Raw genomic sequence first — 16060 nt, 5'->3', positions numbered from 1 at the left:
AAGAGTGTCTGCAAACAGAGCTGGGTTTGGAGAGGTTTCAGGTCAGCTGGGAGAGGAAAAATCGCAAAACCAGCAGCAGGCTAAGTCAGACAGCAAAGTAAGACTTACAGTAAACTGAACTGAAAGAGAAGCCCACATCTTCTCTGAGCTTGAAGAATTTAATGCTGACTCTGATTGCTCAGGCCACTGAACCAACTTCTGTTTGCTCTGGCTTAGCATCTATGCTGAAAATATCTGCTAGAGTACAGATAAAAATACAGACTATACGTAACACCATTACCTCATTCATTTCTTCTATATTGGTAATCATGACAATGATGGGAGAACGCTCCTGCCACACCATTCTCCAGAAATCACTGACAGTATTAACTATCGGTCCCTGAGTAGCAATATATACCTTTTCCTCTCCTCCATAGCCCTGCCAACAAAACAACAAGAGATCAGTTTTAACAGGGATGAACATCACAACCTTGAAGGGTCAGTCTTTAAAACAGAGAGCTACCACTGATAGTGGTAGAGAGTTCTTCCCCTCTCTCTCTCTCTCCTGGACATGTGTACATGGAGCAAAGGCACAATATGGACTCACGTAATTCCAGCAATGAGTGTCCAACAGCCTTGAGGTGACTCTGGCTAGGTCAAGAGCCTTATTCAGGCTTATTATCCAGTGCCTTGGTCAGGCCAGCTGACAAGCAATTTGCATCAAGAAGTGCAGAAGCGTGTTTTTGTCTGGTCTGAAGCTCTACAGCTGCACTTTGAGATTTGGTTTTCAGATAATATAAGCAGGAGAGAAGAGCAATCAGTTCAGCTAAGATGCCTTTAAAAATCAGTGGATGTTGCAATTCTGTTTACATTAACAGTGGCTGAGAGAGGCTAGGCAGACACATTGGGACTATTGAGCTCTTACCCTAATGTAGTTAGCGTTGATGTAAGAGCTAAGGGGGTCGTCCTGTTCAGCTGAGGTAAGGCACACTCTGCTGTGAGGATCTGAAAGGTGTAAAGAGATAAGAGTTTATCAGTTGCTCAGAGGAAAGAGAGAGAGACGCAAGATTATTTTCTACAGTGGGACATTTACATGCATTCATGGCCATCACAACAGATGTGAGTGGCCTTGGAGAGCTCCCATGTTAAAATGTTACCATAAAAAAGGGAAAAGGTGGTTGGTGGTTGGCTTCTTCTGATAGTTTTACCCACTCTCTGAAGCCTGCTTAATTGCTCCTGTTGCAGAGTCAGTGTCCCAGAGTGAGTCTGGAAAAGCAGTTTTCTGCTCCAGGAAATTATTTCTCAATTTGTTAGGTCAACAGACTCATTCTGGCTTGTAAGACATTAGAATATTGTTTGTGAAATGACAGCAAACAGCTTTTCTCCCAAACCATAAACACACATTCCTTGCACACAGGCAAGCTCTTTCCCTGTTTTGTCTTGCAGTGAACTAAACTCTAAGATGTGCTATTAACAAATATAATGGTTAAAGAGGAGTTAAAGAACATTAACAGTCTCTTGTACTTCACATAAGTCTCTTCAGTACTTCAGTCTCCTTCATTGGAGCTGTTTATGAAGCATTATTCTTGTCCTAATAAGATGACAAACGAAAATATTATTCCACCTGAGAAGTTCAGTCCAATTCCCACTGAAGTCAATGGGAGCTGTTCCACTGATTATAATGCGAGCTGACACAGGCATCCACTTTCACCAGTATTACAGAGTTTGTTATCATTGACAAGAAACATTGTCCTGACAGAGGCCTCAGCAAACAGCAACACCGTATATCACCAGGAGAATATTAAAAACAAGCCACAGATGACTTCTTCATAAAAATATCCAGCCTGCTTAGAAACCAGAACAAAATAAAAAAATATGCAAAAATAATGTGATACTGGGTAGAGAACAAAGAACTAAACACACAGTAATTTCTACAGTACTACGAACACAGACTCAGCATGAAACGCTGTCCTCAGAATGGATTAATGTAATCTATATGTGATAATATAATCACAATCCGCAAAGCAAAGATATAAACAAAGATACTGTGTTATAGCACAGAAGTACCGAAACCAGCAAGTTCCTGTCTAATACAAGTTCCCTCCCGCTCAACTTTGCTCACATCTCTAGTGCTGGGGAGATGACGAGACAAGATAAAAAATCTGCTTTTTAATCAGTAATTCTGATAGCCTGCAACATGTCACCCCATTAAAAAGGTGACATTGGTTGCCAGATGTCTATTCAAATGTCACCGGACTGGGTAGCTAGATCCCTTGCATGAAGTCCCTTTGCCTGGGTTTTATGCAGTCATCCGTGGAGTCTGCTGAAGTTAGAGTAACGATTACATGATTTTTCCCTACTAATAATAGCAATAATACTATGTTGTCCATCTCATGGTAGGTGTTTAGGGAGAAATAAAACGGATCTGAAGAACTCTATCAACAGGTGCCACAGACTTTTAAGCACAGGCTTCTTTTAGTATTCTTCAACTACAGTAGAATTTGAGTGACTTTTCACCATGGACTTTTTTATTGCTGTATCCACAAATATTAAAACATTGTTCAGAATATGCTTTTACTTTAATACTTGGCTTGTGATTTTTCTGTTAATGTAGTATTTACATTTGTTAAGGTGTTAAGTATGTTAGTGAACAGTTTCAACCTTATTTCATGTAAGAGAGGCCTATTAACGCATTGTTAATAAAAGAATGTGCACTGTTTTGCAGAAAGTATAACAAGCTGAATCCTGACCTCTTAGAAATATATAAACAGGGATAACTCCCCCTTTAAAAAAAAAAATCGTAACAAGACTTTAATATAAGAGTTTGCAGTATGAATTTGAAATTTTCCAAAGAGAGGCATTTAAGCAAAATCAGATCCTACTCTTAACGAAAACATTTTTCCCAGGACAAAACCAGTGCACAGGCCAGGTTCAAGACGACACCACGCCTTTAAAAAAGCAGTAGCAGTCTGTATCTCTAAGAAACCAAATGACATGGCAGCTATTTTTTCCACAGCCTCTTTTATGGCCATTTTGTGTTGATACTATGTCTGACATTTTAGAGGAACTCACTAAAACTTAACTGAAATGTTTTGCATAACTTAAAATGGTGTAAAAGCAATAGAGCTACATAGAAATCTAACAAGTCTGTCTAGACATTACTCTTGAGAAAAGGATTCAATGAGATTGATATACAACTTGCTCCAGTAAGTTCTTGCCATCTCTGGAATTCTACAACAAGAACATCCTCTTCTATATATTCAAAAAGTGCCTCCAAACATCTTAGGGAAAAGTTATCATTTTCCAGGAAATGCCATAGGACTCATCCCCAGAAGAGGACTGTCTGCAAACAAATTCATAATTATGAAATATCCAAATCAACCTGCATTTTCCCAAAAACACCCTTCTGCCATCAAAAAGCCATCTTCTAAGCCATTTTACTACTAACAGCGAAATTGGAGAATCTGCAAAAAGAATTTACTACAAAAGAAATATAAATGAGATTAATTACAGACTATTATCCTGTCTCTCACTTACTACAATCAACTCTAGGGTTGCAAGTAACTGATCATTATGTTAAGTGACTGCTTACCTTTTAATGATAACTGCCTAGATTGCTTCTGGCGATGCAGCTGGTAAGTGAACTTTAGTTACTTTTTAAATTCAGATTTTGGGTTTGACTCTAGTTTGGTAATTAAGTATTTGCTGTTCCCTATGATGATCAGTTGTCTGAGTCTGCTCTACGTCTGAGTCTGCAGCTTGTTCAGCAGTTCCTGCCATTACTGCTTTCTGCAACTAGAACTTGGAGGAACACTAGGTAGATACTCAAGGCAGCATAGGCTACATTTGGTCACCTCAGAAACAAAAAAGTCAGTGGATGGTCAAACCCTGAAAAGCGCTGGACTTTCCCCCCGTCTTGCCTCCAATTCCCTCTCCCACTTTGTGCGTGGATAGTTTACTGGGATCTTCAGCTTTGAAGCATAAAGGGGATGTTTAACTCTCCTTGCTAGCCTCTTTACTGCCAGCACCAAGCCCTTCGAAATGGTGGTAGTTGGACAAAAGCGAACAGTCAGCCGTCTTCTTTCCTCAGCAATATCAAGCCATCCTTTGATCACAGCCAGGGACAAAGTTGCACAGAGGTTACTACTTTTGGAATTCATTCAGAAAAAATATCCAGATCATAACGAGCTTGGAACAAGCTTGTTAATCCTTGGAGGCATAGAATCATAGAATCATCTAGGTTGGAAAAGACCTTTAAGATCATTGAGTCCAACTGTAAACTTAACACTGCCAAGTACACCACCAAACCATGTCCCTAAGTGACACATCTTCACATCTTTTAAATACTTCCAGGGATGGTGACTCAACCACTTTCCTGGGCAGCCTGGTCCAATGCTTGACAACCCTTTCAGTGAAGACATTTTTCCTCATATTCCAATCTAAACCTCCCCTGGTGCAACTTGAGGCCATTTCCTCTCGTGCTGTCACTTGTTACTTGGGAGAAGAGACCAACCCCCACCTCGCTACAACCTCCTTTCAGGTAGTTGTAGAGGGCGATAAGGTCTCCCCTGAGCCTCCTTTTCTCCAAACTAAACAACCCCAGTTCCCTTAGCTGCTTCTCATAGGACTTGTTCTCCAGACCCTTTGCCAGCTTTGCTGCTCTTCTTTGGACACACTCCAGCACATCAATGTCTTTCTTGTAGTGAGGGGCCAAAAACTGAACACAGTATTCGAGGTGCAGCCTCACCAGTGCCGAGTACAGGGGGATGATGTCCCTAGTCTTGCTGGCCACACTAGTTCTGATACAGGCCAGGATGCCGTTGGCCTTCTTGGCCACCTGGGCACACTGCCGGCTCACGTTCAGCTGGCTGTTGACCAACACCCCCAGGTCCTTTTCCGCCACGCAGCTTTCCAGCCACTCTTCCCCAAGTCCGTAGCGCTGCATGGGGTTGTTGTGATCCAAGTGTAGGACCCGGCACTTGGCCTTGTTGAACCTCATACAATTGGCCTCAGCCCATTGATCCAGCCTGTCCAGATCCCTCTGCAGAGCCTTCCTACCCTAAAGCAGATCAACACTCCCACCCAACTTGGTGTCATCTGCACTGTAGGGTAGAAACTAGTTATCTGACCTGGAGAGGTCAAAGCGACAACAATGGCTGCTAGCAGATATCAATATGGCTGAGATGAAGTTTGCAGCAAATAATTAACCCATTGAGTGATCATTCTTAAAAAAATATGGTAGCAGGCCAATTGGCATTTGTTTACAACTCTGGAACAGGGTGTTCAAAATGGCAGTAATTCTGATGCTTCAGTTTAAACATCCAATATGAGATATTTAAAATGGATCCAGTTCTCAAAGTACACACTAGATACCAAATTCAGAATATACAGATCACTTTAAAATATAGCAGTTTGGGCATCTGAAATCACTACCCACTTTTGCAATCTTCCCTTTCCAGCAAAAACAGTAAATTAATACTTGAACGATTCCCCTCAGTCATTAGCACAGAAATTGTGAAACGTGGCTGAACGTTTTTACACTTCTGGTCTAAGGCAGAGTATAAAGTCATCAGAAGGGTTGCGCACATTGGATCATTGACTGCAGCTGCTGGAGTTGTAAGTCTAGATAAAAAAAATCTCTTCTGGAATCATTTCCAATCCAGGTTCATTGACTAAAATGACAGGAATAGCTGAGGACATTTTTGACTTCTTTGCACTTATCTTTGCTAACCAGACACTGAACCTTTTGGGCTTTGCAAATAGAGCTACTGTGGCTAGTGGTGGCATCTTCCAATGGCTTAGAGCAAAAAAGAGGCACGACATTTAATCGTATCACTTTTCAAAGTAACTTTAAGTATGTCACAGGGGAAAATGATGACACTTGTAAAAATTTGTACCAAAATGTTTCTCAAATGTCCTACTCCTGGCTACTTATAAAAATAGTGTAATAGAAAAGAAAAATATTTTGATTTTCTGTATCATCTTAATGCCATCAGGCCAGCTCCCAGGATTCTCCGTTTGTGTTTGAGGCATGATTCTGAGAAAAACATCAGTCGGTAAGATAACATTGCTAGAATTTAGTCCTTCTAAAGAGTTTAATCAAAGAAACCACTAAGTAACATCTGAATAAACACACCAAGTTCTTGGGTAGAATTTTTAAGCAGCACCAAAAGATGCAATGCTAATACTTAAAAACCTAAGTGCTGCTGATGTTCAGTGAATCTTAGGTTCTTCATGTTCTGTACCTCTTTTGAAATTTGATTTATGCTTTGAAGCCATGTTGCTGCTTCATAAATATGGCCTTTGGACAATACATGGTAGCGACAGCACGCTTGATGCATTCTGGAACGGAAAGCGCAAACCATATGGAATAAACCATGCCTCAGTGACTTAAAAAGCAGGAAACTTACTTGGGAGAATTGTTTTGTAGCGATTCTTACGCACTAAGCCTGGAATATCATATTCCTTTGGGTCCACAAAGTTCATTGGAATTTCCTGTTTAAAAAAAAAAACACAAAACCCACAAAACACAGTAAGTAGTATTATTAGATTCACAAGAGGAATAAAAAACCCAAGCCCATTACATCCTGCCTGTGAAGGGAGGCAAAGTGATGAAGTCAACTGAGACATATGGTACAGTACTTCTAGCAATTTACCACCAAAATATGATTGATGTTTCCTTTTACTGTCACTGTCTTTCTTTTCTGAAATCCTTAATATGAAAACGCTCATAGTGACTAATTCATTGAGTAACACGCGCGACAGCATTATGTTAGCTCCTAATATTATTAGAACTGAATTGCAAGTGTAGGCACAGAACTAAGCAAAAGGTGGTACGTAAGATACTCTGCTCCAAAAGCGATGGACCTCAGACACCATCCTTTCTGACTCATGCTCCTTCTTCCTCTCTGAGGGTGGAAGGAAATAATTTGCTAGTGACTCTCACTAGCAACAAATTATGACCTACATTATGACAGGTTGGCATAATGATCTGACTCTATGGAGCTGGGAGAGTGTTACTCTTTTTGCTCACCACACTTTAAAGTTCCACGGGCAAGGACAGCAAACAAGTGTCCAGAGATTACCGACCCAAAGAACATACAAAGATGGAGGGGCTTCTTGTTCTCCACTACTCATCTCCTGGAAGTAAGTGGCCTGTTTGTTTTCCAGGCAGGAACAAACAGGAAGCTTCCACGAGCTGAAGTCAGTAGGCATGTGATGAGATGGGATGTGTCAACCAGGCTCAGCAGAGAAAGGGCTCATGGGAGCTTGGGAGCAGAGCTGGTCATCCCAGCTGCTGCACACTGGATTTGAGAGGCCAGTACTGGACATACTGGTGACAGGAGTCAGGGTTGAGTAAGACAAGCCTCACTCTGGAAAGAAATTAAGATAAGCAGAGCTATGGACTATGTTAAATTCTGGCACTTTAGAAGACTTACTTATCTGTATTCTGTCTCTTACACAGCACTGAGTGTACTGTTGGGCTTAAGCAGAGGCAATTAATGATAAAAACATTTTGTTGAAGTAGTTTTCTATCAATCTGAGGAACTGCATGGGGATGAAACCTTCATGTTTTCCTCAATTGTTACTTGGTATTTAGTCGCCCAAAACTCTTCTTGAGCCAAGCTCCATGGTCTGTCTTTGGAACTTAGTCATTCACTGCTCAAGCAAATTCTTGGTGAAATCAAAAGGACTTCTGCCTGAGTAAAAACTCTAAATCTTGTAAGAATTTCAGGACTTAGCCTTGCAAGTGACATCCCCTCTGACTTTTCTTCCAAAATGAAACACAGCTGCTTGCTTCATTGTGGATATGGACTTTGAAAACCAGTAGGTTGGACAGACTGAAAATACATGACGCAGAGCTAGCTGGTGATAACTCTTTCATTAAAAAAAAAAACAAACCTAGTTTACAATTTTAATTACAGAAACTACATTTTGATTACACAGCATTTTTATCGATGCTTTTTCAGTTTTCATTAAAGAATGAAAATGACTTGGGGTAGTTTGGCTGTTGAATGATTTTTCTGAACACCAGGAAAACTAATTCAAAAATCTCTCAGAGAAATGAAGCATTTTTTTTTCCTACTTCTAACATTATTTCCTTTGCTTGAAAGCTACAGTGCACCTCAGAGACTGATGAAACTGCATGTGGACTTGTTCAGCAGTCAATTCAGACACTTGCTAAGCGAACATTTCCTCCCTAGAACAGCAATAGATGCTTTACTTTAAAAGAATCAGGGCTTGCCTACACAAAAGCTGCTTTTCTTCAACTTGTACAGCACTAAGTGAATTAAGGGCCACAGATACCTGGAGGTCTGCTTTAAAACAGAAGTCCAGACTATTTGATCTCGCCTTGTGCTTGTAAAGGGGAAGGAAAACCCTCTGAAATCGCACAAGGAGGGAGGACAGAAAGTGGTACTCAAAGTGTTACTCCTGCCCTTTCAGACCCTTGCAGGTTATAAAGAGGACAGGCTGAAAGGGCTGTTATGTTGCAAAACATCATGTTCCTCCTGCTTTGCTGAGATTCCATGCTTAAGAGAATATTTGACTTGGCAGCATTAACTTCAGTAGCCCTTGATCACGTGCTCTGAAATACCCCAGCATGCAAAGACTGTGCCCCGGTTACCTCCCATCTCGTACAGGAATTTACAACCCTGCCTAGTAGACATAATACTCATTGCCACTGCAGCATTTTGCACGTTTTTCTTGACAGGTATAATGAACATGACAATGCCTATCACACAGACACTCAAGCAGCTAGGGAAGAGACTCATAGAATGCAAAGATCTAAAAAGCCAGCGCACTTACTACACCGAAATGTATCTGGCCTTTATCCTAAGCTACTTAGAAATCCAACCTTCAACTGCTTGCTTCACTTGTGTACGTATATTTTTTCCCCAAATGAGGCAAAGAATTCTTTCTCCCAAAGCAACAGTGGGTACAGTGAGCCAAGGAAACATACTTCAGAATCCTAAAAGCAACTGACAGAACAGCTTACAACTAGTAAATAATTTTTGTGCAGAAAAAAAACCCAGTAAGACATACTTTCTATGGCTCCTGCTGAGTGACACAGACATCCTGTGCTTCGGTTATCTGGAGAACATTCAGGCTTGGAAAGTAGCTCCATGCCAAGCATTCAACAGCAAAGAGCATGCACTGTGGACTAATTTCATCCCTAGAGCAACTCCAGACACATTTCAAGAAGTTATGCCTATAGCAAACTTGGCTTTTCTTCTGTACTTTAGTGAAAAAGTTTGATTTTTTTGTTAAAAAGTAGCATGCCGACAGAAAAAAAAAAAGACTTGTGAAAACAAAGCTTTTTTGTTGTTGACAGAACCAAGTCCCTGGTTTTTAAGTGACAATATCACTGAAAGCTTTCAGACACTGTCATTTCAAGGGATGACGAATTTCAGAATTGCATTAAATGCTTCACTGATGGAAGAGGAGTTTGTATGTACTAATTCTAGACTTGCAGACAATAATAGCAAGGTTCATAGAAGAGAGACAACATCCCATTTTCATGATGCTCCTAGAAGAGAGAGGTCAGATACTCACAAAGAACTCTGCCTGGAGTATGAAAGGATCCAGTGCTTTCTTGTGCAGTTCCTCTTCAGTAAGGATGTTTGATGCTGTCTGGAGGTATTCTTGGGCTGACTGTTCCCGTGGTGACATGACATAGCCAAAACCTTGCTCAGTACAGCCTGGGGTACACATATCCAGTGTGAGTGAAACATTTGAACCTCTCCTGTAAAACAGAACAATCGGAGTTTGCTTACAGCAGAACAGACTGACCCATCATCGTGAGCAATGGACACAGTCCCAATGACAGATAAACAGCAACTTCAGAAAAGCACCCAGCTGGTTCTGCTGTGTACATTATGGCCACTTAACTGTGAAAAATGGGTGATACTTCTTGTGTAGACAAGATTTTGTACACTGGAATATGAAGGCCAACACTTTCAAAGTGTTGTCTGTAGTGAGGTAACTGTATACTTTGTCACCTAAATAGAAGCAACTTGCTTGTCAAAGGTGCTGAGCAGGCAACTGAAAGGTGCTGAGCAGGCAACTGCAGGAAAGTTTTCATACTTGTGTAAATCACACCATATTTTTGGATGCCTAAATATGGACTGACATTTTAGACAGCACTGGTGAAAATATTGGTCTTAGTTTTCAACAGGCCAGATCCTACTGAATAACCATTTATTAGTAGCACAGACAAACATCAGTGGGGTAAGATCTACCAGTTCAACATTAATAAAGACATGAGATGCAAACCATTGAAGCGAATAATTTTTCTGTCTGAAGAACTTTCTTTCCACAACAGTACATCACGAGAAGGGTAAAATGAAGATCCCAACATTTTAACAGTTACATTAAAAACAAAGATGATGTTGAGTGTAGAATTTTTAGTGGCTTTTATTTAAGTTAGCCACACAACAAAATGAAAAAGTCAAAATGCCTGCATTGTTTATTGAATGCAGTTTTAAAGCATTTCTGAGCTTCTGTCAATCTCGCATATCACAGACAAAAGTAAGATTCAAATGCTGTCGTGAATCTATATTTAAGTATCTTTAACAGAATAATGAAATTGTACAATATGATGATTACTATAGGTGTAATGTTCTATGCATCCACACAGTAAACCTATTTCTGATGACTCTCAACTGGCAAAATCTAGTTGGGAGGTGTTTGCAGGAGCTATTGAAAAACCATGCAAACATGCAGGCATGACTAGCTCACAAAGACAACAGTAGAAGTTGTTACTTGGATCACAGCCCTTTTCTGAATTCAGGAGTTTTTCCAAAAGAATGTGCAGCCAGCCTCCTGCTATGATTCACAGTCATGGGGAAATGATTTTGGATGAAACATGACCACTAATGGTAGACACTGAATCTTTAGTGACACCTTTCAAAAGATTTTGACCCTACCCTGTATGCTGTTAAATCTCTACTACATTCCTCCCCAGAAATACATGCATTTGATAACAAATGCTTTTGGTTCTTTTAAGGTAGAAGAGGCTACATACATAGATATATTAATAGTTCTTTAGCATGAGGAAATGAGATTGTTTCTTCTTAAGAGTACCATTCAGTGCTGCTTGAATTTAGCTAGTGACTACCCTTCTAATGGCATAGGTGGTTAAAGAATGAGGGGTAAGATGGAGAAGCAGAATGGATGCAAAGGAGGGATAGATAGATAATTCAACAAAACACCAAATAAAGGAAGAGTGACCAATGCTTGATGTAAATGAAATCTGTCAGAGCACAGCCCAAACCTGGAATGATGTCTGGCTTCTCAAGCACACATGTATGTCGAAAACAAGTTTATTTTACATCTTAAGTGTACACGTTCTACCTAGTGTGAGCACTTCAAGCAATTGCTTTCTTTTTCCCCATCTCTACTTCTTTGACAGTTTTTTAATTGTAATTCATTACTTGAATCAACTGATATTCCCCAATTCTCTTGAAACAGTGAGTATCTTTCCTGCAGGCTAGCAGTCACCTGACAAGAATTGTCAGCATCTTTAAAATGAGAGAGATGGAACGAAATCAGGGATGGTGATACATTTCAAGCCCAATGCTGCCCATAAAGAAAAACAATGGCAAAACTCACTGATAGCAGCAGGTTCAGGGCCAAGCTCCAGAGGTTACTGCAATCTCGTATTTAAAGTAGAATAATATAACAATAAAAGGTAGGACATTTTAGGACAAATGTTGTATCCAAGAATGAAGTGAGAAAAAACATTCTAAGCTCAGAGTGCAAATTAAAAGCCTCTTCTGTAACATTCTTTTTTACTGTGTCATGTGGTGCTTTGGAAACTCAGCATCATACTTTTTAAAACCTAAGTTCTGCCCTTTAAGTTTTAGATACGAGAATTAACTATGGTTAGAACTCCAATTAAGCTTGAAAATCTAGAAATAAGGAAAGGTGATACTTCACTATGTTGGGCCCTTCAGTAACATTCTTATTCATAACATCATCACCTTCGCAGAATTTCTCCATGGAATTTCCATCCTCAAGATCTTTGTTCTCTTTCACTAAGACAATTGAAAGAACACAAGACAGAAAAAGATGAACGCTGCCAACAATATAAACTCAGGCATCCTGTGGTCCACAAGAAAGGAAAGGAACCTTAAACCAACCTCAGCTTCAGAGATGAGGATGCTAAGTCTGGTGTACTTCCTCTCACTCATCCATTCACTCACATACTGGCAAAGTAAAATAAAATAATCTTATGGATGAAAGTATCCAACTGAACATTCACAAACTCCGCTGAACATATCCCTGTCCCAGCGCACACATTCTGCAGTTCACCTAACTCTGAGCCTTTCAAAGTTCACCCATTACAGATGACCCTTCTGTGAGATGTATGAATGAAGATGGAGAAATGCAACACAAATCAATACTGCATCATTCCTGTTTTCCTTTTATCTTAAAACTGCCTTTTCCCAGCTGTGAATCTTTCTGAGAAGCTCCGTTGCCCTGCTGGTTCAAGGAGTGAACACCAGCTAATCCCAAAGTTTCATTACTGGGTTGATTTCAAACAAATTCATTTACTTTTGGACTAACCCATTTATATGAGAATTATTGCAGATTACCATTTGTCCTATGGTTTGCTTTTGGAGAAAGGACTAATCCTCCAGCATAAGTGACCGAAAAAAATTAAGATGATCCACGTCTTTCAGAGGTAAAAGCTTTCACCACTCTATAGTGGATTTCATGCCATCTTGGGGAATGGCAAGAGACTGATGAAATACAAATGGATATTTCAAAGGAAAGAAATGTCACTTTTGAATAAAACTTTGTTGACAGCCGTCTAGTAACTGTATGGTTTTTGGCTAATATGTTTATATTTATGACTGGACTGAAAACAAGACAGGAAATAAAGCAGGTGCTTGGCTTTAAAATCACATTTTAAAGTGACATTCATGAAGGCAATGAAGCTTCCTACTAGGCACAGAACTCCTAAATCCACAAAATCTGGGACCAGACTTTCCCCTATTAATCACATCTACCCTACCTTTCTTGCAAGCCCACGGATTTAACCGTTAGAGTGGCTGGATCTGTCTCCGCTTTAATGTCCATTACGCAGTCAAAGACCGGAGTCTCCGGTACAGGATCCAAATCTAGGAAGTCATCCTCATTTTTATCCTCTGTCCACTCTGAGTATGTGAATGAAGGCTGCCGGCTCACAGATTGGCGTCTGTCCTCTTGTAGTGGAAAGGGGGGGTCTGGACGGGCTCTGAGTAGATGCCAAAACTGGAGGAAACAAACATTTAAAAAAGCTTTCTGCTTGTTGCCAGCCCTTCCATACAGCCTAGAGGGTGGGTCTTTAGGGCAGCATCCCAGGTCACTATAATGTATTAGAATTGGAGAATACTGAAGAGGACAGGAATGTTCTATGCAGAAGTAGCTTTTTGGTGCGTGTTACAAGGATTCACGTCTACCCATTCAAACCTGCTTTCAGCCACAGAGGTTTCCACAGAGCTGGCCAGGCTTAACTCGGGGATACAGTGGAAGCGGAATGTGCTTGTGACCATCATATGCAAGCCAACATGATATCACTGTCCTTTTGTTCAGTTTCTTACCCTTCATAGGCTTGTTTACAAAATAAAAATCTACTATACTATTCTACAAATCATACCTCTCCTGACGGTTTTCCATCTAAAATTTAGATATAGCTGGGTTAAGACAAGTAAACATAATTTCCTGAACTGCACATCTTTGATAATCTGGCACTGTATCCTGAATTCATGTATAAACCAATCATTTTTTAAAGAGGCCTTGATTTTGATGCACCTAGTTTTGAGGCTCAGAATGCCCACTTCAGTTTCTGGCCAGTAGCAAAGCCTGTTTTGTAATCTAATTATCTGATTTAAACATGTATAGACATTACGTAATAAATCTTGTGAAGTTCTAGGACATAAATGTAATATTAAAGTTCGTATTATAAACTAATGAAGGTCTGAAATGGCATGAATCTAAAAAATTACTGCATCATATTGGTTTGCATGGATGCTGTGGCAGACTAGATGATTTGGAGATTGTATTAGTAGACTGTTTAATCCCCCACACAGGTCTCAGTTAAAAATTTCAAGTCTACCTCTGAATTCCAGAATCTGGAACCTTACGCCAACTTCATCCCTCTAGCATTGAACTAGGAGCAGTATCACTCAGACTAAATGTTATATGAGCTATATTGTACTGCCATGCATCCTTTTGAGACTAAGAAGAACGGGTCTATTTTCCAAAGTAAAGACTCTTCCATCGTTTTCTTATACGGCTTTTAAATGGGCAGTTGAATTTAGAAAACGTGCCATTAAAACAGGTCAAATTTCTCTTCCTAGGCTACTAAAGCACACTGCCTTGTATAGGATTTTAAACAACTATTTTCTTGTGCCTGTGTGTCTTCATGTACTCTCATTTCTCTGAGAAAGAACGAAAGGAAGTGAAGCAAGTTTTAATTTCTGTCCATAGTCAGCTTTAGCAAATGTTAAGACTTTCACAAAGCAGCAGTATTCATTTGACAGCTACTTCACACAAAATGTTTTTTTGTTTCAGTTAATCAGAGTACACAGTAATTACAAAAGCAAACATCGGAACATGATTACTAGACTTTTATTTTACACAAAATTGGGGCCAAATCTGAACCGAGTCTGTCCTACATGCTTGGTCTGTTGGATGACAAACAAGCAGCTTGAAGTTCTGATTCTATTTTCATTCCCCAAGGTGACTTCTGGACCTTGGCAATCCCACAGTACCAGCCATGGTTCTTTCACGTACTGCAAGACTGTAATAGCTGAGCAGTACACAGTGTAAAGTATCTGCTCAACAACTTTGTACTGCTGGAGAGTGCTGTTGTTACTAAAATCAACACTTGTGCTAAGGGCCAAGTTGAAGGTCTAGCTACCAATTATGTATTAGAGAGTCTAGAGCTGGTATAGTGACACAGGATTGATTTTACTGGTGATTTAACATACTGTAAATCCAAAGGAACAAAAAGTTCACCCTAGAAACAAAGCAGCTTTTCTTTATACTGAAAGAAGTGTGTGGTAAATAAGGAGTTGCCCAAGACACTGAAGAAATTAAGTTATACTTAAAAGTGATGGGGTTAAATTAAATAATGGAAAAATAGTCAGCTCTGAAAACCTGTTCAGGAGAACTAGACAGCTCTATGCTGGTTCTCTGCAGCTGCATGGGTCTTAAAACACCATCATATGAGGCAGAAAACAGACAGCATCACTAATACAAGCCTCAAGCATTCTATCCAGTCTTTTATTTTCACTGTGATTGCTAACCTCCCAACACGTTCTGATACCTGGGTATTCTCAGAAAAGTGCCTCAAACCTTAGCTGAGGTCTGCTCTCCTGAAAAATTTGCTCTACGTGTGTTAGAGTCACAAATTCCCCGATACAGGAATGAGCTGGACTTTAGCAAGTGCACAGACCAGACAGGGCCTCTCTTCTCTTGGTATCACTTCTGAGAATCCACTTGACCATCACTTCTCAGCCTCGTTAGGTGGCCCAACAGTTATTGCTCTACATTAAAGCAACAAAGCACCTGTATAAAAAGACGTATTTTCTCACTTCTCCAGGGAACTACTAAAGCATTACTGTAAGTTACCACAGTTGCTGAATAAAAAAAAAAATGCATAAGCTGCTTTTCACTACTATGCCATCTAGTATATACATCAGTGTGGGACTGATCTATCAGGTCCATCTATAAAGACAGAAGGGTACATTTTGGAAAGAAAGATTTCATCATAAAGGCTCTCCTTAATGTAAAAGACCCCTTCAAGGTCCCTTCTAGGCAGCACATTGCTTAAAATCCATATTTTTTTTAAAAAAAAAGAGCTATCACTCAGCTGAGAAGGAGGGAAAATAAAGAAAACTGTCTTCATGCAACTATCTGTTGCCCACCAGGTTGGGATTCTAGAAACCTTGCTTAGCTCCATCACTACATTATTTTCAATGTTCTGGTAATGACTATTTTACACCTTATTCCCTAAATACTGATAGAAGCAGATTTTTTAAATTGCAAAGCAGCATGACGTGGGCTGCATCAAAAGCAGTGTGGCCAG

The 16060-nt window shown here is 40.0% G+C and overlaps 1 protein-coding gene across 1 annotated transcript in view; it reads right to left on the bottom strand.

The window, feature by feature from the left end:
* The window catches only part of PTPN5 (protein tyrosine phosphatase, non-receptor type 5 (striatum-enriched)), a gene marked incomplete at both ends in the record, with an annotated part of 16412 nt that extends 3173 nt beyond the window's left edge, over positions 1-13239 (bottom strand). Inside the window, 5 exons of the mRNA XM_009573765.1 lie at positions 281-418; positions 905-984; positions 6390-6474; positions 9535-9724; positions 13001-13239. Coding sequence (XP_009572060.1) covers positions 281-418; positions 905-984; positions 6390-6474; positions 9535-9724; positions 13001-13239 — 732 coding nt within the window. The remainder of the gene's footprint in view (positions 1-280; positions 419-904; positions 985-6389; positions 6475-9534; positions 9725-13000) is intronic.
* Positions 13240-16060: the final 2821 nt, after the last annotated feature.

Source organism: Fulmarus glacialis, unplaced genomic scaffold (assembly GCF_000690835.1).
Source record: "Fulmarus glacialis isolate BGI_N327 unplaced genomic scaffold, ASM69083v1 scaffold8243, whole genome shotgun sequence".
NCBI classification, from domain to species: domain Eukaryota; kingdom Metazoa; phylum Chordata; class Aves; order Procellariiformes; family Procellariidae; genus Fulmarus; species Fulmarus glacialis.
Note: the sequence above shows the minus strand (reverse complement) of the source record. Positions and strands in the feature narration are given on the sequence as shown.